The sequence below is a fragment of the Polypterus senegalus genome, chromosome 5, assembly GCF_016835505.1.
Source record: "Polypterus senegalus isolate Bchr_013 chromosome 5, ASM1683550v1, whole genome shotgun sequence".
NCBI lineage: Eukaryota > Metazoa > Chordata > Cladistia > Polypteriformes > Polypteridae > Polypterus > Polypterus senegalus.
Window position 1 is genome coordinate 76280367 of NC_053158.1, and position 25526 is coordinate 76305892.

Sequence of the window (25526 nt, forward strand, 5' to 3'; positions counted from 1 at the left end):
ATTTCGATCATACGTGCAGTAGGCAAATGGTTGAATGGACTTTGTATGACCTTCCTTTGGCCATATGAAGGTACTTTCAATAGCTTTGTCCCAGATTTAAAAGCTGTACAGATTTTTTTAATTGCCAACTCTACCCAGTACAGATATTTATGAATGTACTCTACAAGGAACTGTTTTCACCACTGTGATTGGTTTCTTTCTTGTCCTACCAGGAAAAACTACAGCTTCCAGTAACCCTGTAATGAAGTAAGCAGGTATAGAAAAAGTAAAAGGATGGATGATATGTTTAATTTTCTTTGTTTAAAATAATTATATAAGGCACATGTTGTGTATAGTGAGCACAACTGATCATCTAAAGCTTTTAATGTATTAAGCATCTGACAGGTTAAAGAGGAGCCACCTATTCATATTTAAATCAATCCTGTTAAGTTATTTACAGTATATGCACATTTCCATAGTGGAAAAGCCTACAAATCTTATTACACAATATTTATATTGGAAAATCATCATTTGCTAATTTCCTCTCTGTCTGATGTTTTGTACTCTTTATTCACCTTAGTTTAACATTTGTTTACAAAAGATAATGCAACTTTTTGTGCTACAATTGTAAAATTGTGGACAATTCACACCGTTGAGAAGAATAGTCTTCCATCTAGAACATTTTTCCTAGTTACCAGTTTATGATACATTTGATGTAATTATAGAGGGCTATATTAAACAACATTAACTGAGACCATTTAGGCCATTGTTTTATGACTGCAAGTAATTTTAAATACTTTAATATTAATACTTTTTCACATATTTTGCATATTCAGTCTCAGGAAATTTTGGTGTAAATTCTGGATTTCCTATTAATGAATAGCTTTGTTTTAGTAATATTTATATTAGATTAGCAAGACTTTTGAGAAAGCTCAGCAATAAAATATAATGAATATTAAACATTATCATGTGGACTCTTCTCTTTGCTCTCTGGTAGAGGTTTGTGTCGTGAAAATGTGTTTTCCAGGATTCTCTAATAATAGGCTTTATTTCCAGGGGATCTTCTGTAACCTTATCAAAAGATATTGACTACAAACAGTCCTTGATCCTTCACTCCCTGGATACTTACCCTCTGTCTGATGGTGATTGGCACATCTCCGACAAGTAAGCAATAACAAATAATTAAATTAGGGTTTATGTATGCTTAGTTTTCTAGCTAACTATGATTGAATTAGTTAATGTTTGGGAATATGTTCATTAATGAAAATGTGTGCTTGCCTGAACATGTCACAGCTGTTAAAAGTTTAGCTGTGAATAATTGAGATGGACGCTGATATTCTACTTTGCATTAATTCATTTAATTCATTTTAAAATGACAGGTGATGAATAAGGAAAAGCTGACAAAATGTTGTAGGTTCAGATCCCACTGCTTTCAAATCCCAGTTGCTAACTCTGCTTCTTCTTAAATTCACATATGTAAATGTTTGGACTGTATACTGTATGTAGTGTGTTTTAGGATATGTTCACAGTGAATGGTGCTATATAAATTAAAGGCTAGATCAGTTTAATAGTAGTTTTTGTGCTACATTATCTAGTGTGGTAATGCTCACACTGTTATATAATGAGTTATTAAACTGTATTGGTAGTATCAAAAAAATAATAATTTTTATTGATGAAATGTAGCCTGTTTTCAGATTTCTATTAAAAACAGTATCAGTATATGCTGTTCTGTCTTTTTAAAATTAGCACATTTTAATAAGTTAAGTTTTAATTTAGGCATTCTATAGAGCGATATACTTTTGAAAATGCAGCTTCTGCAGTATAATGTTGACAGATGACAACATTACACTGTGTTTTGTTTCCCTTCTCTGATTGGGTCCTGCTCATTATATTACATTATATTATCTGATTCCTTAAATATTCCTCCTTTACTGAAGAAAAACATATTCCAACATAGCGGACATAGAAGATTCACTTTACGTGGCGCTTGTTGTGTTGTATGCATTTAAATTGCAATTTATACTGTTTGAATGATGCCTACATGCTTAAAAGGCAAACAATTTACCAGTCATTACAGTTTTGCAATAAATCCCATGGTTGGTGACATTTCTACTCCTTCAGTGTTTTTTCTGTCAGTGCTGATACTTAAATAAACAAATTAAGTCAATACATGGCCATCCCTGTCCTGGTTAAATCTGAAATGTTTTCTGCCCTAATTACAAGAAGGTCTTGACACACATCCACATCACGCTGAGATCAATCTGAAAATGGTTGCAGAACAATTTCTAAATTCTAAATCAATTGGATTTAATGATCCTTATTAGCTTTATAGTAAGTAGTTTTCTTTTTTGGTTGGTAATTAATATTGCATGGAATTATTTACCTGAGTTTATTTTATTCTTTAAGATAAACAGATTTTCAGTCTGGCAATAATTATGTTTTACTGTTTAACAGCCACAGCCAGCTTTAGCCCTTGCAACATTTTTGTACCAATAACTGCTTGCTGCTGAGTAAATCGTCTCTTATCGATCTGCCCTATAACATTTGCAGTATTCAGTGTGTTGGTTAGTTTTTCACTTAGTGAGTTGAAGTAGTTATTAGAGAATAGGTCACAATTCCTTCACAGAATCGTGAGGAACTTATCAGCCATTACAGGAAACATTGTGGCTTGAATGCTAACCTAAGTCTATTAATATGTGAAACAGCCTCATTTAATTAAAGGCTGATGTAACTCATACTTGATAAAGTACATTAATCAATAAAAGAAAAACACATTACGTTCATTTGTGCCATCATGGTATTCTTTCTCTAGTGAATCAACCTTGCAATTACCATCACTTACACTTAGAGTGACCATTTTACACTAAATAAAATTATTATATGAAAAAGATGCCCATCTAATCTACATCTCATAAAAGAAGCATTTTCTGTTATGTGTTATTTCTGCATATTTTAAAAGCATACCTTCATAAACAATCAATATAACCTAAATTTACCAACTTTTATCAGGAACAATATTGAAATTGGTCTATAGATAAACATACCAAAGAAATATTTATATTTGAACCATAAGGATGATATTTTTAAGTAAAATCTTTAAAACTCACACATCTGTATCTATTTGTTCTGCTTTGATCAATGCTGTAACCACTGTGACCGTGTATTGGAATACATTTGCTTAGGAAATTAATATATTTAAGGAATATTTGCATTGTTAACTGGTTATCTCCACTTCTAATATGAATGTCTATATGTTCTGAAATTTGTTGTAGTTTTGTTCTGCTGTACTTTGATGGGAATATAAAGCTGACTATTGCAGTTATTGCATTTTATTGTCAGCTACAAGCTTATTTCTTCATAGATGGGTTAAAGACTTGGCTACCATGAGTAGTACTTAATGTCTGGTGTAGAGTAACACTGAAGTTTTAATTTTCTTATTCTTAGAGTTTAACACAGTATTTCAATGAGTGGATGAGTGCAATGCTTGTGGAGCATGTTGTGTCGTAGAATTGCATTGTTTGGGTAGAAGCAACAACTGAATATCTTCTTGCGGATTGTTTTTTCATATTCCATTTTTGGTTGGAATAGTTTGTTCATAACTGTGCTGGAAAGTACAGTGGCTCTCCAAACATGGTCAACAAGAACACTGGATGATTAAATAAGCTTGTTATGAAGTTGCTTATACTGTGAGCAATTGACAGTCTCACTGAGACACATTTTATAGATTGGTATGTAAAGTATATGCTTCTTTTCTTATCTTATAAATGTTTAGTTAATCAGTACCAAAATAGTTTTATAAAATAACTTTTGCATGTATACCCATACGTTTTCCCTATCAATTTAAGATTTCTTGCATGTACATCCCCTCAGTTGAACTGTACTGCCCCTGTTCTGTTTAGCCTATGGTCTTCTAGTTGATAGCTGTGGATGACAGGCATGGTGATGCTTATAGATCCAGTGCCCTGAGATTGCATTCTAATAGTGTTGTCACCTTTATTTCATACATTTTACTTAAAACTTAATAAAAAAGTTATTTCATGGTGCTTTGTGGAAACCCTTAGTATAAATTATAAACATTAACAGTATACTGTATGTTTCCTTTGCTTGAGCTAGCAACAATTTAACAATGCTCTGAGTTCACTCTGGAGAGCTGAATTAAACATAACTTAACTAACAGACTCTTGGATGATAATAACATTAATATAGTATGGAACTGCCCTTGAAACTGCCCCATGTCCATATTTTCAAAAGTTCTAAAATAATCCAATGTTTTTGACAATATTTGAGTGTGTCAAATTAACTGCTGAGTAAGTGTAGGTTTTCATTTAAGGTAGTATCATCAGAATTAATTTTCAAGTAACCATTAATAACTCTGAGTGGTTGAGTCTTAATATGAACCAAGTGTATCCTGGGAATGAACCCTTTTTCTCATAGGAGCATTTCATGAAACTTTAAATATGCCGCACAAATAATTTTTAACCATAGCTTACTCTTTCGGGCTAACAACTATTTTTTCTTTTATTTAGAAAGTGTTGGGTGCTTATATTTGTGAGGTCTTTTTTTTGAAAAATGGATGTATCAAAATTGACTACATGAATTCATTGAACTGGAAGTGGACCTTGTAATTTATATACTGTTCTAAATTCTCTCATTTATAATTTATAAAATACTAGCAAAAACATTCTATACAAGGTGACATTTTAAAAGGCATGCTTGTTTTACTTCTAGTATTCATTTGTCAGCACCTTCTTCTCCAAAGAGTGATTCTGAATTGGTGGTGAAACCATGTGAAAATTTGCTGAGGGCAGAGTCCCATATACAGTGGGCCTGGGGTGAATTTCCTGAATCTACAAAGGTAATTCTTAGTGATGGATTGATATTTTTACTTTCTGAATATGTAAAATGAGTACTAACATAATGGCAACTTGTAGTGAGACCACCCATAAGGAAGCTAATGCTTAAATTTGTTCTATATAGTTGCCCTGCAGTATCATATTGTTGCATCTGAATTAAAGTAATGGGACCACGTTTTGAATATGTTATGAATCAAGACAAATATTTTTCTCTTGTCACCTTGGAAGCATTTCAGATAATTGTCTCACAAGAACACTGAGTGGTAGGAAGTTAGATTATTTGGGAATCTTGCCCTAAATTTCTCATGTGAATTTTGTACTTAATAAAATTTCGTTACAGATTGGAATGAATGCTCTAATTTACCAAATATCAGTCCGTCATTTTGGAAACTGCTTTGTCCTAAACAGGGTCGCAGGGGATGGTGGAACCTATCTCAGCTAGCATAGGGTGCAAAGCAGGAACAAATCCTGGACAGAGAGCCACTCCATCACACACACCAACCACACACTTAGGTCAATTTAGTACTGCCAATCCACAAAAATTACATATCTTTGGATTGCTGGAGGAAACTGGAGCACCCTGACTAAACCTACATATACACACGGTGAACATGCAAACTCCGCACAGGCAGGACACAAGGCATGAACCATGATCTCATTACTGTGAGGCAGCAGTGCTACCACTGTACCACCATGCCATTCATTTACCAAATGTTCAAGTCTAATTTACAAATCTTAATGACATTTACTGTTTTTATACTTGATCTAACAGTTTCTTAAATTAATCACTAATTATACCATCTCAGAGCAATTTTTGATATTTTATGATTATTCATTCTGATACTTGCTTGACAGAAGTATGTTTCAAAACCAAATCACTACCGGTATACTTGAAGAAATAGTAAAATAAATTAATTAAAAATGTAGTAACTGTTTTTTGCATTTGCATTTTACTTATGCAGAAATTAGTCATTCTTTTTTGAGTAGAATGCCAATCCTTCATTAGATACCCTGTTTTTAACATCATTTTGTTAATTACTAGAAACCATAGTTAATGCACAGTTAATTATAATGTCATTTCTAGAATGTCTAAATAAATACAGTATTGCATCAATTTAATGTATTAATATTTATACAGTCTCGCTTGCCCATCTTTAACAGAGCTCTCACAGACTTTAACTTTTCTTAAAGTGCTAACTTATACACCATTGCATGATGCACAATCCATAAAATGCTGGAAAAAAAGGCAAAATAGGTTTTTGGAAGCGATTTTACATGGAGTCACTCACTGCCTTTTTGAAAGATGACTAAGGTATATAAAGTGTGACAAAAGATACTGGTCAACCCTTGTAGATTCTTCATGAAACCTGGCACAGACAGGGACTTGACCTTCTCACACTCATTACATCTGGTAAATAGTGTTAGGCATTAGTAATAATGTAAGAGGAAAAAACTAAAAAGTAAGTCTTTCAAACTGTTAAATAACTCTTTCAGGGTATATTACTATATATCTCTGTTTGGGCAAACAAATCTTATTTTATTTACACATATATATGTATATATTTTTATATATATTTATTTATTTATATATATATATTATATTTATATATATATAAATTAAATGCAAAAAATCAGTTATTTTTCACATAGTACCATTCACAGTACTGTGTACAAAAGTAGTAATTAAAAAAAAAATGTTCTCATATTCATACATCAAAAGTAGCAAATACAAGCAGTATCAAGCAGCCAAACCAAGCCATTGATTAAGCCATCTTGCAGGCCAGAATAGCTTCACTGAGGACATCAATCCCATCCTCTCCAAGTACAGTATAGTCCATTCAGGTATAGGGTACTTTCTCTAGACCTCAGCTGTTAGAAGTAGTACCACTCTTTGCCACCACCCTTCTGAAGCTGTGTACTGGAGATCAATGTTCCATGCCTTAAGTTGTGCTAAAATAATGGAGTTCACTCTATGGCACTCTGAAATACCACTAAACTAGTCATTACTAGGGCAAGAGTGTGTTAACATCTTTGGCTAACTTATTTATCTTTCCAATGTACTTTGTTGATCATTCCATGTAAGTTTTTTGCATAACAGTTAATTCCACACATTCCAAATTTGACCATGCTTTAAACACCACCTGAGGACAGTATCCATGGTTGTCTGAAACCACATCAACAGTCTGCTGTTGATCTGGAAAGATTCATATAGTGTGAGCCCAGGAAACCCTATGGCTTTAGTTTGGCCATTTGAACTTGCAAGTTCATATTTTTTGTCACTACCCAGAGCTTGAGACCATACCTGAGGATGGGAGTGAAGACTGACTACTAATTCACTACCTTCTTCACTGTACTTACCTCATGCCTCACCGATGATCCAGTTTAACATTTGTAAATTGTAAGATTATTTTTTACAATGCTGTTTTTGTGTAAACCATATAAAAGTTTTATTGGTAAGTATGATACAGGAGAAAGTAGGGTGAAATGACACCTTTTATTGGCTAACTAAATAGATTATAAATGCAAGCTTTCGAGGCAGCTAAGGCCCCTTCATCAGGCAAGGTGTAACCTAACAAAAGAAAAAAACAACAACTAAACCATAACAACAACTAGTAACCAAGGTGAGGGAGAGCAAAAGGAAACTGGAAACTGACGGGGGTATAGGCTAAGTCTGACAGGGCAAGACTCCCTTACGAACAGCAACCGGACCAAGTAGCACTCCCGAACCAAGATATGTAGTTTAGATATTAATTAATACAGTCCTAACAACAAAAACTAAACCATAGGGATAACTTGAATAGGTTCCAGTACAGAATAGCCAGCCATTAGTCACGTTAGATTAAGGAGAGGTCTTGGTGTCAGCCCAGAACCAATTAGTATTGAAGGCCAGTGCATACGGATCACCCATAAGACTGAAAACGCCCAGCTCACTAGGGTGACGGTGTGATCGGAGCTTATGGGAACTCTGTTATTCCCTGCCCTAACACCTTACACCTTGCCTGATGAAGGGGCCTTAGCTGCTTTGAAAGCTTGCATTTGTAATCTATTTAGTTAGCCAATAAAAGGTGTCAGGTTACACCTTGCATGATGAAGGGGGCCTTACCTGCCTCAAAAGCTTGCATTTGTAATCTATTTAGTTAACCAATAAAAGGTGTCATTTCACCCTACTTTCTCCTCTATCAATCTATGTCTAACACAGTACAACACTCTACTGCTATTGGTAAGTATAGTAAGTCTTGATTTTTCAGACTTTCTAAATATTTTAAATAAGGCAACTTTTAATTTTTGTGATTCTCAAAGAAATTCTTCACTATGTGTTTATTTTTGTTATTTTTTTCTCACTTATTTATTTTTATTGCTTTCTAGATCAGTAAAAAAGAAAAACCTGATCATGTGAAAAAGGTCACCATCACTCCTTCAGAAAGCACACATTTCCGTGTTATCTCAAGCACAGATAACATACATTGTAAGATAAGTAGTGACCTACATGGGCTGGACTCTATTCATACAGTAGTAAAGCCAGAACCTAGAACACATACAGGTAGTATCCAAAGGAGTCCAGTTATCTTTCCTGCTGAATACACTGACGTTTTAATATCGCATGATGCTTCTGATGTAAACAACATTGTGACAGTTACTGTGCCAGACGATGTTGCAGATCAGGCTACATTTGCAAGCAGTATCATGGAGCAAGAAGAAGGCATTGGAGAAATCAAGGTCATTTCTAAAACTGACTCTCCCTCCAAAAGGAAAGGTACTAAAATTCACTTTAAATAACCTTATTTTATATATTATGGAGACTTCATGAAACTTTTTATATAGTATTTTGGTGCTTTCTGTCACAGAAAGAATTATTCTTACAGATAGTAGCAGGAGGTATGGTATGCTTTAACAGTAACACAGTGCTTATTGTTATAATTCACTGGTAAAATTAAAAGGTAAAAATATTATTAAAAACAACATCTTTTAACTGTAATTCATTTAGTGTGCCAAAGTAAAATGAAAATGAACCACATTAAATTAGTCCAGGAAGGGAACAGTAGTATATTACTTAAAATTGAACATAGACATTAATATCTAAATTAACTGTGTCTTTCTCAGAAATTAATTAAAAACCACAAATGTAATATGTTACAGTGGTCATTTGGCTTAATTATTTTGAAGTGATTTCAATTGCTCATTCAGTTTGGTCTTATATACTGTTTTTCTTCTGTAGTTACACAGATCTACAAATACAGTTTTATGGATTTTTAGGTTCATTATTGACTTGTGAACAGATAGCAGAATACAATAACAGAAAAACATGAAATATACATTCAAAAATTTAAATAAAATTATTTATATATAGTTAGAGAATAAAAAATATTTCAATTTACTTCATCTGTACTGTTGCCTAATGGGAAACATTGGAAAATAGAATTATGCAAGTGAAGCAAGGAATATTACAAAACATAATTTTAACAGAAGATAAACTGTACATTTTCCTGAAAAAACATCTTTTAGCCTTGTTTATCTTGCTCAGTGTTGCAGAATGCCAACTCTTATCTAAGCAACACCGGGCAGAAGATGGGAACCAGCCCTGGACAAGACACCAGTGCACTCATGCACAGAGCTGGGTTCACTCACACTGTAGCTGATTTACAAGTTGTCAATTAACTTAACCTGCTTGTCTGGTATTTAGGAAGGATGTTAAGGTAGACTTTCTAATCATTACACTGCCATGCAGCACCCTTAAAAATGTACCTTTTCTGAATTTGATTAATGTTGTTTAAAAATGAAAAAATGGCTGGGAAGAGGTTATATTTGTTTATGTGCCTTTTTTCACTCCTGTAGGTGTACGTAAGAGAAGTCAGCACCAAGGGCCAGATGATATCTATTTGGATGATTTAAATGTGCTAGAGCCAGATGTTGCTGCTCGTTATTTTCCTAAAAGGTAAATGTACTCTATATATGAATAAACTTAGTTATGATTATTAACCAAATTTAGTAATAGCAATTTGCTTCCTGAAGAAAATTTTTCGAATGCTAGTAATATCTTTTTGCCCATTTATGGATAATAAAGTTTTATCTTGACCTCAGCCTTATAATTTGTAAGGGCAGATAAAATTGCATCTTTGTTTAGAATTCAGAGTCCTTTAAAAGAAGCAACCATGTTTTGATACAGATAAATACACAGCATAGTTCATTAATGCTGATATAGTACAGTGCATTTTATTAATAAGTTTGAAATATTTTCCTGTAAAATAAAAAATGAAACGTTATACATTGTTGTTGATTAGACATTAATCGACATTTTGAATAGTGTGTTATAACTTATATACAAAATAAGGTTACAAATATCCACAGGAGCAAAACTCATTCATAACCCAAGATATGCTTGTATGTAGGTTTATAAAAAAAAAAGAAAAGATAAAGTTTTACTAACCTCTAAACCATATATTTACAGTATTAATGTAAATAGCCTACATTTACCAGGACTAGATTTTGTCATGTATAGGAAATCTATACATAGTTAATGCAATCTTTAATAATTCATATTCAGCAATTACAAACAAAATATGATATAATAATAAAAAAATTGTATTTTTAACTGAGATAGGAAAATTATATACAGAGACAGAAATAACATTAACTGAACAGTTGAGAAATCTGCAACAGCAATACAGCGTTATTAAGAAGCTGTGGTCATTCATATTATTAATTCTACCTTGGTTTAAAAGTGTTCCATATGGAAAAACAAAATGTCTTATGATGTAACAAGTAAATATTACTGTTATCAAGACAATGGTATGGTTTCATGATTTTCAATACTGTGGATTTACAATGATAAAGAAAATAAAAAATGTACTGGATTTATTGGATGTCTGTTCAGTCCTGACGTGATACTGCTTTGCTGCTCAGCAGTCTGTTGTCTGACTGTGCAAATCCTTTTTTTCCCCATATATGTATACCAGCTGTCCCAAAAAATGTATACACTCTTTATACAGCCCGTAACTCTTTTAATTTTGGTTCCTTTCAGATGAATTAACTTATTGGAAATAATTGCTGAATAAAGGGTAAATGAAAGTTTATCATCAAGTGCTACTGGAAGTGCAATTATTTTCAACAAGATGAAGCACTTTCTCATTATCTCTGTGGTGTTAGGGCCTATCTTGATGAAAATCTGCCAAACAGGTGGATTGGGTGAAGAGGATACTTTGAATTTCCTCTGTGTTCACCAGACCTCACACAACTGGATTATGGGGACACATAAAAGATAAACTTTATTGCACAAAGCCAGCCACAATAATTGAAGTGAAAGCAGCCATTGAAAGAGAATATGCCCAAATATCAAATGAAGTGATTCTTAGTGTCTGTGATTCCATTGCCCCTTGTTGTCTGCAGGGCCTGGATTAGAACTACAACAATTCTACATATGTCTTTAATTAATTAATAAATATTGTATTTATAATATTTTAAGGTGTGTATACATTTTTTAGTACACCCTGTACATATCTCATATATAAACGTCTACGTGTGGAAGTGTGTGTGTCTGTCCAACCTGGAAGTGAGAGGTGGAGTTGGGGTAAGGGCTCTGCATTCAAGGAAACAGAAAACTCACTTAGCCGCTAATAACAGAAGTGAGGCCAGCATATCAACAAAATGAAACCTCAGAAGAAAGACAAAGTCTCTTAGCCGCTAACATCGGCAAAACGGTATCCTTTTTACTTTTTTCTCCTGCCGCTAATACACAAGCGAGGCCAACACGTCGGCAAAACAAATCCTCCTAGGAGACAGATGCCCAGAGTAGTTCCTTTCAATTACCTCACATCTCTACATTTCAGTTTTTTTTTCTGACTATTTCAATAGTTTCTAGGACCCTGGGCTTTTTACAGCATGCGCTTACACAGCTAGTATATATGTATATCTATCTATTATATAAAAAAATCTTGGGTCGAGACGTGATCATCTCAGAGAGACACTTTGAAGTCCCGGGTGACTTCTTGCACGTCACGCTCTACTTACAAACAATTTCTCGGAGACACTTTAACATCCCAAGTAAATGAGACAAAAGGACAGCTGCTGTACAGGCTTTAGATTGTCGCACAGCACGACATGCAGATCACGCAGCTCACGCAGCTCAGTAGCAGCAAGCCAAGAGCTGATCTGTCCTTAGCGTGCTTTCAGGCCTCCCTCCCCTTCCAACGCGCGACACGCAGACACAAAGTAGCTGGGGGTGGGGGTTGTGGGGTGGGTGAGCAAAGTGAGTAGGGGGCACAGCCCCCTAGTAAATATATATGTATTTGAATATATGTATACATATATATATACACAGTGCATCTGGAAAGTATTCACAGCACATCACTTGTTCCACATTTTGTTATGTTACAGCCTTATTCCAAAATGGATTAAATTAATTTTTTCCTCAGTATTCTACACACAACACCACATAGTGACAACGTGAAAAACGTTTACTTTAGATTTTTGCAAATACATTAAAAATAAAAAAAATTGAGAAAGCACATGTACATAAGTATTCAAAGCCTTTGCCATGAAGCTCAAAATTGAGCTCAGGTGCATCCTGTTTCCCCTGATCATCCTTGAGATGTTTCTGCAGCTTAATTGGAGTCCACCTGTGGTAAATTCAGTTGATTGGACATGATTTGAAAAGGCACACACCTGTCTATATAAGGTCCCACAGTTGACAGTTCATGTCAGAGCACAAACCAAGCATGAAGTCAAAGGAATTGTCTGTAGACCTCAAATCTGGGGAAGGTTACAGAAAAATTTCTGCTGCTTTGAAGGTCCCAATGAGCACAGTGGCCTCCATCATCCGTAAGTGGAAGAAGTTCGAAACTACCAGAAGTCTTCCTAGAGCTGGCCGGCCATCTAAACTGAGCGATCGGGGGAGAAGGGCCTTAGTCAGGGAGGCGACCAAGAACCCGATGGTCACTCTTTCAGAGCTCCAGAGGTCCTCGGTGGAGAGAGGAGAAACGTCAAGAAGGACAACCATCTCTGCAGCAATCCACCAATCAGGCCAGATGGAAGCCACTCCTTAGTAAAAGGCACATGGAAGCCCGACTGGAATTTGCCAAAAGGTACCTGAAGGACTCTTAGACCATGAGAAACAAAATTCTCTGGTCTGATGAGACAAAGATTGAACTCTTTGGTGTGAATGCCAGGCGTCACGTTTTGAGGAATCCAGGCACCGCTCATCACCAGGCCAATACCATCCCTTCAGTGAAGCATGGTGGTGGCAGCATCGTGCTGTGGGGATGTTTTTCAGCGGCAGGAATTGGGAGACTAGTCAGGCTAAAGGGAAAGATGACTGCGGCAATATACAGAGACATCCGGATGAAAACCTGCTCCAGAGCGCTCTTGACCTCAGACTTGGGTGACGGTTCATCTTTCAGCAGGACAACGACCCTAAGCACACAGCCAAGATATCAAAGGAGTGGCTTCAGGACAACTCTGTGAACACCGACGCCTCCCATCCAACTTGATGGAGCTTGAGAGGTGCTGCAAAGAGGAATGGGTGAAACTGGCCAAGGATAGGTGTGCCAAGCTTGTGGCATCATATTCAAAAAGACTTGAGGCTGTAATTGCTGCCAAAGGTGCATCGACAAAGTATTGAGCAAAGGCTGTGAATACTTATGTATATGTGATTTCTCAGTGTTTTTATTTTTAATAAATTTGCAAAAACATCAAGTAAACTTTTTTCACGTTGTCATTATGGGGTGTTGTATGTAGAATTATGAGGAAAAAATTAATTCAATCCATTTTGGAATAAGGTTGTAACATAACAAAATGTGGAAAAAGTGATGCGCTGTGAATACTTTCCGGATGCACGGTATAGAGAGAGAGAGAGTGAGAGAAATATAAACTGCTCAAAAAGTCAAAGGAACACTTTGGAAACACATACCTACAGAGGGCTGAATTTAAAGACACCCCAAAAATCAATGTGAAAAAATGATGCGGCAGGATAGTCCATTTTGCCAAAATTTCATTGCAGCAACTCAAAATTGTATTCTGTAGTTTAAATGGCCCCCACAGTATGCATGCCTGGCAACGTCGGGGCATGCTCCTAATGAGATGACGGATGGTGCCCTGGGGGATCTCCTCCCAGATCTGGACCAGGGCATCACTGAGCTCCTGGACAGTCTGAGGTGCAACCTGGCGGTGTTGGATGGACCGAAACATAGTGTCCCAGAGGTGTTCTATTGTATTTAGGTCAGGTGAGCGTGGGGGTCAGTCAATGGTATCAATTCCTTCATCCTCCAGGAACTGCTTGAGGCCGGGCATTGTGGTGCACCAAGAGGAACCCAGGACCCACTGCACCAGCATAGGGTCTGACAATGGGTCCAAGAATTTCATCCACATACCTAATTGCACTCAAGGTGCCGTTGTCTAGCCTGTAGAAGTCTGTGTGTCCCGCCATGGATATACCTCCCCAGACCATCACTGACCCACCACCAAACCGGTAATGCTGAACGATGTTACAAGCAGTATAACGTTTTCCATTGCTTCCCCAGACCCTTTCACATTTGCTAAGGGTCAACCTACTCTCATCTGTGAAAAGTACAGGGTGCCAGTGGTGGACCTGCCAATTCTGGTATTCTATGGCAAATGCCAATCAAGCTCCATGGTACCGGGCAGTGAGCACAGGGCTCACTAGAGGACATTGGGCCCTCAGGCCATCATCATGAAGTCTGTTTCTGATTGTTTGGTCAGAGACATTCACACCAGTGGCCTGCTGAAAGTCATTTTGTAGGGTTCTGGGAGTGCTCATCCTGTTCCTCCTTACCCAAAGGAGCAGGTACGGATCCTGCTGATGGGTTAAGGACCTTTCAATGGCCCTGTCTAGCTCTCCTAGTGTAACTGCCTGTCTCCTAGAATCTCCTCCATGCCCTTGAGACTGTGCTGGGAGACACAGCAGACCTTCTGGCAATGACACATATTGATGTGCCATCCTGGAGAAGTTGGAGTACCTGTGCAACCTCTGAAGGATCCAGGTAATGCTTTTGCTCCAAGTAGTGACAACGACTGTTGCCAAATATAAAACTAGTGAAAAAACAGTCAAAAAAGATGAGAAGGGAAAAATTTCAATGGCCTCCACCTGTTAAACAATTCCTGTTTTGGGGGTTGCCTCATTGTTGCCCCTGTAGTACACCTGTTGTTAATTTCATTAAAACCAAAGCAGCTGAAACTGATTTACAACTCCCTCTGCTACTTAACTGACCAGATCAATATCCCAGAAGGTTCATTGACTTGATGCTATACTGTGAAATGTGTTCCTCTAATTTTTTTGAGCAGTATATATTGTGGCCACTAGGGGGTGTATCAGAACCCCAAAACCCCAGAAACAGTCACACCACAACAGTCAGTCAGTCATTGTCCAACCCACTATACCCTAACACAGGTTCACAGGGGTCTGCTGGAGCCAATCCCAGCCAGCACAGGGTGCAAAACAGGAACAAATCCCGGGCAGGACACCAGTCCACCGCAGACACCACAATAGTCCCAGTTCAATTAAATTGCTTTTAATTTAAACAATGCCTTCATACAAGCCTCATTTGTTCACACTACTGAAAAACTCATTCTCTTCTTTTTCCTCATTTTCTTTTTCTCCACCTCCACTCCTTTCTCCCCACCCGAAATCAACTCTGCTTGATTCTAGTGGAGGGCTCTCGTTTAACTCCAGTACTTCTGGTGCTTAAGCTGTTGCCCCATGGAAGCACTTCTGGGTCAGACAGGACCACTCCGGTCCTTGTAACATCAGTATCCAAGAGCTCCCCTTGGTGGCCCCTACAGAACCCTACATGGCAGGCCCATGGGACCACAACTCCCATGTTGTTACGTGGTCATCCATACTTGTGCTGGCCAGAAAGAATGCTGCCACTCAGTCTCCAGGGTGTTTTGTACGATAGCCGCTGTTCAGTGTTTGTAAAGACACCACTTTCAATGTAGTTACTGTAACATCCTTCCCCCTCCATGTACTGGCATGGAAAGCAGATATTGCTTCTTCCCTGGCCTTCCATTATGAAGGCCTCCTGACCAGGTAAGGGAGCAGTGTTCATACCAGCTGGGACACTGGTACGTCCATCACAAGGTAGGGGTATTAAACTAAATATACTATACCATTGGATCCACAGCTAGATCTGTGTGAGACAGTAATGTTATAATATTATGTTACTTGTTAGGACACTACAACAGTAGTGTAAACAATATTTTTTTTTTCATTACTCTAACAATGTGATTTTTTTTTATATTACAGTGAATCAGACCCAGGACCCAAACACTGGGTTGAGTCGGACATACGATCTGGCTCACAGTCACCACAGTCTGTGGGCAGTGCTGCTGCAGACAGTGGCACAGAGTGTCTTTCTGATTCTGCAATTGACTTACCAGATGTTACTTTGTCTCTCTGTGGTGGTCTAAGTGAGCATACAGAAATTTCAAAAGGTATGCAAGAATGTAATTTACCAGACATTGAAAATGATGACCTTGTTAAGTTAATTTTAATTAGGAAGACTGCATTTCTATTGTCAAAATAAAAATGCAATTTCAGCCTCAACAGATTACGCCTGCTTTAGAAAACTTTGTCAACATGTTTCATATTTTGTATTTTGGTCTGCATTGTTTCCTACATGACTAGCTAGTTCTCATACTAATGGGTTTATTTAACATTCTGAGTGAAAACTGAGTCTGCATTTTCAGATCAAGCTTGGCTATAAGACAGTTATGATGGTGATAACTTTTACAATTTTTGATATTTTTTATTCAGAGATGTCTTTGTTCATGGAAACCTAAAAAACATCATAAATACAATAGCAAAGAATCAGTCTATCAGAAAAGCACAGTAGCTCAAGGGTAAATAGTGTGAAAAAACTGTTACAAATTCAAAATATGTAAGTGGTAGACAGTTCCAAGAGTGAAGAACTCTACCTTCTAAAGGGCAATAATAAAGAACCTCAGACCAGCTCTAATGGTAAGAGGAAGTTCTTACTACAGCTTCAGGTAGCGAACAGTTTTATTTATTGTGCCCTGTGGAAGTAAGCCAAAAGCAAGAAGGTTGGGCCAAAATAAACATTCCAAAGACAGACATGTGAATGGCAAGAGGATTGAGGTAGTAAGTTAGGACAAATGGTTTGATGGGATCCTAGCAATAGTGGGAAGCCAGCAGAGAAGAGAGGAAGAGAGAGAAGCAGCAATATTGTTGGATTATGGCCTGGGACAGAATACATTACATGGGAATTGGCATTCAGTTATGAAGGTCAGATTGCAATAGCAGCAGGCAGTGCAACCTAAAAGGATCAAGTGATTGAACAAAAGTTTGAATGCTGTGCATGAATCAAATTCCATAATGAGCAAAGTATATGATCTAATCTACATGTCAAAGTTTTATTATATGCATTTATGTGATATTTTTGTCAGCATTAATATTGTATGCATTAAGTTTAATGACTTGGTGACCAGTACATAGTTTATTCAATGTGAAAGACATTAACACACATACAAGAAGTTTACATTATCTATGGTGACTAACATATGCCATGTTTGAGTATTTCTTATTTGTTGAAGTTATAGTTAGCAGTAATAAAAGCTTACTGGCTGCATGGTGCAGTAGAAATGATAATTTTTAATACTTAAACACTCAAGCTAATAATGGACCTTTCTGCTGTCCTACAGATACATTGCAATTCACATTTTTATAGACAATAGAAAGTCTGCTAGTATATGAAAGAAGTCAAAGAAAAGCATGTAACAAGCACTTAGTAAACTTTATGTTAATCATGTATACACTCTCTTATGATTATCATGACTAGTATGAAATTACGAGCAGGATTTGTTGAGCTAAACATTAAAAACAAAATTTTTACTGGGATACTTTTTGATCGTTACAGAAAATGGTTACAAATGCTGGGTTTAAATTCTGATTTAGAAATTAGCCTTGAATTATCTGTACATTCAGACTGGGATGGATGTCTATGAGGCCAGTAAAGCAGTGGCATATGTTTCTGTGGTACTGAACACTGGTATGACAGTGTCATTTTGAACCCAGACATCTATTTTTGTCATTATTCTTAGTTCATTTTACCTCTCCAGAATATTTCTTCAGGTACTGGGAACTGATCCTTATTAGTACAATACTGTACCACATGGGTGATAAAGAATATTGCCAGCATTATTCAGAATTTTTTGGAAAATTTCCCTGATGTCTCTGATGTAATGTTGATGTTCTAAGCAGTTTTTGCTTCTTAATGGCTGCCACTGAAGTTGCTAATAAATTACCTGTCCAATAAGCCAAAGCAGAGTATTGGACTTATGCATTGGATGTTATGCATCAATTGACGTGGTATATAAATCACTACTGCACAACTTTATTCATCTGATAACAGTTCAGAACATTTCCTTAATGATTTTTAAACCTGACAAATGCTTGCTTGTGTTCATTGAATGACAGTGCAGAACATTTGATTACAATTTTGAAGATTTGATTAAGTTAACTCAAATTCTGAGTAGCTTCAGGTTGAGTGCAAGACTGTTAAAAGTGCACTGTAACAAGCATTTCACTGATTTTTTGCAAATTGCTTTTTATGAAAATGTTCTCATAACCCCAAGCTCTTTTAAATGATTCCCTAAGTGCAAGTATAGTGCTGCTAGTCTCTCTAGAGAGATCATAAAGAATGTTTAAAGAAAATATGATAGCTACATTAATATATAATCTTCAGTAAAGCTAATGTACCAGTTCACTTACTTTCCCCAGTTTGCTAATGGAGGATACAGAATATTAACACACTTTTCAGCTTCAAAACATGTAGATGTAAGTTCTGAAATATACAGTATGCTGGTATCTTTATCATAACAACAAAATTTTTCCATGTGGTTTTTAAAAAAACATTACAAGTGGATTGATTATGAGTATATTTAAACTGATTGCTTTGTAAAATAACATGTTCTGTGGAGATAATAAATACACTCCTCATTCCTTTAGTATGTACTCTACATTATTTCAGTGATGATTCGAAAATTCACTTTTAACCCAGACTGCAAGTATAGAAGTACTGCTACTTCTGTTATAGATAGTGTGTTAAATGATGAAATCCAAAATAATGATAGGTATGTCTTACCAGTTGACAGTTTTACTATGGATTGTTATGCCTTAGATAACTGTATGTTTAGTAGGTGCAGCGTGTTTTTGGATATTAAGGATGAACTGAAAGATAAAGATAAGTGTATTTCCATGCTTGCTGCACTGGAAGTGTAAAGAACTTACATTAAAACTGTGCTCAAGACTTTCTATTATTCTGTCTACAAAGTGAGTGAGTGAGCATATGTTATGTCTTCGTCTTGGATTTTACAATAAATGCTATACTGTCATATTCCAATTTACGGTCACCCGAGTTGAAGCAGTTCTTACGTAGGAACTTATGGCTGAGGGTGATAGGAAAACAATAGGGTAATAATGTTTAAGAAATGACCAAAAATAGCCACAGTAATCCATCTTTTGTTATCTATACTAATAAAAGGCAAAGCCCTCACTGACTCACTCATCACTAATTCTCCAACTTCCCATGTAGGTAAAAGGCCTGAAATTTGGCAGGCTCATTCCTTAGATGTTACTTACAAAAGTTAAGTAGGTTTCATTTCGAAATTCTATGCATAACAGTCATAACTGAATCCTACTTACGTACATATATACGTCCATAGCTTGCAGCTCAGTCACCGTGTGAGGCAGCACTATATCTTCCCCCGTCCCCACGCCTCCCACGTAGTTGGCTGCCTGTCTATATTGCGTCGCCCATCCCCACGCCTCCTACGTAATTGGCTGCCTGCCCATATAAGGCCGTCCGTTGCTCCAGTCTCTTCATTCCCTTCCTTGCTTCGCCACGGTATTCATGTCTCCCTGCTGATAACTGCAGCCTTTTTATTTAATCCTCCACTGTTTAATTGTTCCTTTATTACGATTATAGTTATTGTGTAGGTATTTTAGACTTAGTTTACTGTTCAGGTACCCATTTCCTTTACCCTTCCAACCGTAGTCCCATTAACATGTCTATCAAGGTGATCACCATCGATCAAAGAACTGTCACTTACCGAAACTCAAACCGATTATGACAACAGCAATCCAAGTTGTGAGAAAACAGTAAAAAGGAGGCGTATCAGACGTCATGGTACATTTTCTGATGCAGCTAGACGGAAAAAACTTTGTGACGCTGCCGCCAATTACTCACAGGCAAGTCCACAAGTTCATAGACACGCTGCCGCTAAATACTCGCAGGCAGATCCACAAGTTAATAGACACACTGTCGCTAAATACTCGCAGGCAAATCCACAAGTTCATAGAGACGCTGTCGCTAAATACTCGCAGGCAATTTCACAAGTTCATAGACACGCTGCCGCTAAATATTCACAGGCAAATCCACAACTTAATAACGGGAATGCCTGTTAAACATCTTAGATTTATGAGTACCGATTTGGGTAGTGAACACTTTGATGAATGAAACCTGTTATCTTTACAATGGCTGACAAACACGGAATGTAACTTGAACACAACACGTCCTCCAAATACGAACCTGATTGAAAGAAATAATGATAATCAAATCCTTAATGACAGCAACACTCATAACAGTGACAAAACAATTACATTAACAATCATGGTACATTATTTTTAAAATGTTTCCTTTTCTTTTTCATAATTTCTTTAACACACTACTTCTCCGCTGCGAAGCGCGGGTATTTTGCTAGTTTATAATATTACTTAACAGGATGTCATATGTTTTCTGACACCAGGAGGTCCCTTTAAGGTTTGTTCTGATTGGTGCTGCTCCGGGTTGGTAATTCGTTAATATTCAGCCTGCACCACCTTCTTTATACCAGTGTTTCTCAAAATTTATGGTCCCTCACCCCTGTTTGTCTTTTAAATTCATTGACAAGTCACAATTGCAAATGCCCCCTTGGTGGAACAAACGTAATTGGCAGGTCCCCCCCTGTAAAACAAGCTCACTTAGAAGCAAGGAAACCTATATCACAGCGCTATGAATTGACAGCAACCTGGGACCCATAGGCAGCAACCCATGTCGTTACCCAGTGGTTGAGAAACCTCTTAAACGGACCAGGCATACAACCACGAGACATGAAGATCGGTTTGTGATACTCTGTTAAAATATGCATAGAGGTGACCCAGAGTAGACCCTGCAATGACCTGCACACTCTGTGACTGACATATGGCCAGTTTCACATATAGCAAAATGGCCGGTCCCAAATGGTTGTAAGTTGGTGCATGACTATAACTTGCCTTCCAGAAATTCAGTGAAGCACTGCAAACTATCATGCAGTCCCAGATGTCAAGAAAAAGTTTTAAATTTAAAATTTTAGATGTCATTATCTTAAGTTAAATCCCTGAAGTATGAATTTGTATACTTGTCTAAAGTATTTTGATTTATATTATATATATATATATATATGTGTGTGTGTATGTGTGAAAAAGTTTGAGAACCCCTATCAGCCTGCATAATAATTTACTCTACTTTCAACAAAAAAGATAACAGTGGTATTTTTTTCATTTCCTAGGAACATCCGAGTACTGGGGTGTTTTCTGAACAAAGATTTTTAGTGAAGCAGTATTTAGTTGTATGAAATTAAATCAAATGCGAAAAACTGGCTGTGCAAAACTGTGGGTCCCCTTTTAATTTTGCTGATTTGAATGCATGTAACTGCTCAATACTGATTACTTGCAACACCAAATTGGTTGGATTAGCTCGTTAAGCCTTGAACTTCATAGACAGGTGTGTCCAATCATGAGAAAAGGTATTTAAGGTGGACAGTTGCAAGTTGTGCTTCCCTTTGACTCTCCTTTGATGAGTTTCAGCATGGGATCCTCAAAGCAACTCTCAAAAGATGTGAAAACAAAGATTGCTCAGTATCATGGTTTAGGGGAAGGCTACAAAAAGCAATCTCAGAGGTTTAAACAACTGTAAGGAATGTAATCAGGAAATATTAGGCCACAGGCACAGTTGATATTAAACCCAGGTCTGGCAGGCCAAGGAAAATATAGGAGCGGCATATGAGCAGGATTGTGAGAATGGTTACAGACAACCTACAGATCACCTCCAAAGACCTGCAAGAACATCTTGCTGCAGAAGGTGTATCTGTACATTGTTCTGCAATTCAGCACAATAAGCACAAAGAACATCTGTATGGCAGGGTGATGAGAAAGAAGCCCTTTCTGTACTCACGCCACAAAAAGAGTCGCTTGTTGTATGCAAATGCTCATTTAGACAAGCCAGATTCATTTTGGAACAAAGTGCTTTGGACTGATGAGACAAAAATTGAGTTATTTGATCATAACAAAAAGCGCTTTGCATGGCAGAAGAAGAACACTGCATTCCAAGAAAAACACCTGCTACCTATTGTCAAATTTGGTGGAGGTTCCATCATGCTGTGTGGCTAGTTCAGGGACTGGGGCCCTTGTTAAAGTCGAGGGTCGGATGAAGTCAACCCAATATCAACAAATTCTCCAGGATAATGTCCAAGCATCAGTCACAAAGTTAAAGTTACACAGGTGTTGGATATTCCAACAAGACAATGACCCAAAAAAACAGTTAGAAATCTACAAAGGCATTCATGCAGAAAGAGAAGTATAATGTATTGGAATGGCCGTCAAAGTCCCCTGACTTGAAATATCATCGAAAATCTATGGGATGATTTGAAGCAGGCTGTCCATGCTTGGCAGTCATCAAATTTAACTGAACTGGAGAGATTTTGTATTGAATAATGGTCAAAAATACCTCCATCCAGACTCCAGACACTCATCAAAGGCTATAGGAGGCATCTAAAGGCTGTTATATCTGCAAAAGGAGGCTCAACTAAGTATTGATGTAATATCTTTGTTGGGGTGCCCAAATGTATGCACCTGTCTAATTTTGTCATGATGCATATTGCATATTTTCTGTTAATCCGATACACTTAATGTCACAGCTGAAATACTACTGTTTCCTTAAGGCATGTCATATAGTAAAAGGTAGTTGCTACTTTGAAAGCTCAGCCAATCATAAACAAAAATCCAAAGAATTAAGAGGGGTTCCCAAACTTTTTCATATGACTGTATATATATCATTTTTTTTCTTTTACAGAGAAATTCTTGGAACATATTATTACTTATCACGAATTTGCAGAAAATCCAAGTATAATAGACAATCCAAATTTGGTTATAAGAATTGCAAATAGGTAAGTGAATAGTGACTTTATTAACTACATTTTTTTTTTGCTCTAATTCAGAAATTCTTAAGAAGATTGATTACTCATCAATCCATGAGATGAAGCTGAAGCAGAGTTAGGCCATGCAGCAAGACAGTAATCTAAAACACAAAAGCAAGGCCACCTCAGAATGGCCAAAATGAAGCAAAATCAAAGATCTAGACTGGCCTAATCAAAGTCCAGACCAGGAAAACGATAGTACTTTTTTCAGCATTGTATGTTGAAAATATTTCATATATAATAGAGAAAAGACATTATAACTGAAGTTTAATTTCTTTAACTTTCATCCTTCCTTAATTCTTAAGCAGTTTAAACATGGTTACAGACCAACTGATGTTTGACAGATATTTGTATCTGAAAACAATCTGCAATGATAATACAATATGCTTCTGCAGCAGACAATTATTGTTAATAATAGAACAGGTCATAGTTGTTTATGGTTTGCTGTACTGAACAAATCCTAAACTATTTTATTTTGTAGTAATAAAATATCATGTCATCCTGCAATAGACTAGCACCCTGTGCAGGATTTCTTCCTGCCATGTGCTATATGCTTGCTGGGATATGTTCCAGCTTCCCCATGACCTTGCCCTTGATAAGTGGGTTAAGAAATTGATGAATGGATGGATGAAAAATGCCATGTTACTTTTTATCTGTCAAAGTTGACAGCATCCTACATCCTTAAAATCAATATGAAAAGTTATACTACAGTTGCTGCCACACTAGTGGTTAGCTTATAGTCCCCAACTACCTAGTGGGGCACTGCATAATTTGAATGCAGTTAGTATACATCCACAGTGCTTATTTCTGGAATGATATAAGTGGTTTCCAGTTTTAAATAAATATTACTTTCAGCAGATTACATTATATTTACTCTTATCTTTAAATGGCAAAGAAATCAGGAAAAAAAAAACTTTCATTAGATATTGAAATGTTGGGGTATACAGAAATTAAAGCTGAAAGTGTACACTTCAATCACATAATGATTGCTTTATTTCAATTTCATTGTGGTGGTGTACAGAAATGACTCTATCTATCTATCTAAGTTCTATCTTTCTTTTATCTTTTTTTTTTTTTTTTTTACTTTTTTCTCTCTTTAGTCTCAAAATAGCAATGTGGTTTCCTAGAGCTGGTATTTAGAGAGGGGATGTGGGGCATGTCTAGCTACCTGACCTACTCCAAATCTGTTTTATACCTGAAAAACATTAAGTGAGTAGAAGATAGGCAGATACAAAGAGATTCAGCTCAGAATATGTATACTTAATAGATCAACATATTAAAAGCAATATTGTCTAACTCAGATGTTGAATAGAAAAAAATCTATTTTATATCTCAAAAGCTGCATCTCCCAACAAATTGGTCTTTGACAGAAGTATATTTTTTGCTTCCTTCAGGTATTACAACTGGGCTTTAGCAGCTCCCATGATTCTGAGTTTGCAAGCTTTCCAAAAGAGCTTACCGAAGGTACATTTTTACTGTTTCATCACTTCTGCTTTTTACACAAACTGTTTTTTATTCTCCATTTAAAATTTAATTATTTCCTTTTGTTCCATAGTACTAGTATTTGTTATCTATTATATGCTTTTTGGTCATCATTTTTTCAATTGATAGACAACAGTTGAGACGTGGGTCAAAGAAAAGATGCCAAAAAAGTCAGGAGGATGGTGGTTCTGGCGCAAGCGATCTGACAGCACGGTTAAACAGGTAGAACTCTTAATTCAAGCCATTTTTATGGAAGTTTTTTCATTTTTTCTGAAAAAAAACACAGTAACATGACTGTTGGTGTTTGGACCAAGTTGGTTACTTTTACCCTGGTGTCTGAATATGATCGTTGAGATTAAAAACTAATAAACATGCTAGTTTTATTGTGTTTATTTCTAATTCTGACTGAATACTTTTAACAATTACCTGCTTCTTGAAGGTTTTTACCATAACAATAAGACATATTTTAATTTCATCATTGTTAACTATGTTGTTACTGATTTTTTTAACAGTCCGAAGCAAAACTCCAGGCGCAAGATTTGCAGTGTGAAAGTGTTCCACTTGTAACCCAGGAGGCTGTTACAATAAGGTAAAATGCCATCTTTTAGAATGCATTGACATTTATTCTTTTTTCCGGTTATATGTTTTCAAGATTTGGTTGTTAATTAAGCGGTTCAGTACTACACCATCTTTTTTATTTGTGCAAGTTTTCATTTTTTTTTTATATTAACACACAAATCACATAAGAAACACTGACTTTTCAAGTACAGCTTGAATATAGGATAACTGTACAATCAGTTGCAGTAACACAGCATAAACATTTATCAAGTGCAGTAGTCATAGTCATAGTGGACAATAGGTTAAATGCAGATCTCCATTAAGTTACAATATACAACAGTAAAATATAATACAAAAATCCATCTCTCAGACATTGTTTTCACCAGAGCAGCATGTACTAAATTGTGAACTAAA

General features: G+C 36.4%; 1 protein-coding gene across 2 annotated transcripts in view; it reads left to right on the top strand.

The window, feature by feature from the left end:
* lpin2 (lipin 2) overlaps window positions 1–25526 on the top strand; it is a 112974-nt gene that overhangs the window by 67632 nt on the left and 19816 nt on the right. For both annotated transcript variants that reach the window (XM_039754840.1, XM_039754839.1), the window contains exons 5-13: window positions 1036–1143; window positions 4708–4834; window positions 8199–8586; window positions 9666–9765; window positions 16087–16274; window positions 22949–23042; window positions 24467–24536; window positions 24684–24776; window positions 25067–25143. In XM_039754840.1, the coding sequence (XP_039610774.1) occupies window positions 1036–1143; window positions 4708–4834; window positions 8199–8586; window positions 9666–9765; window positions 16087–16274; window positions 22949–23042; window positions 24467–24536; window positions 24684–24776; window positions 25067–25143 (1245 nt within the window). The remainder of the gene's footprint in view (window positions 1–1035; window positions 1144–4707; window positions 4835–8198; window positions 8587–9665; window positions 9766–16086; window positions 16275–22948; window positions 23043–24466; window positions 24537–24683; window positions 24777–25066; window positions 25144–25526) is intronic.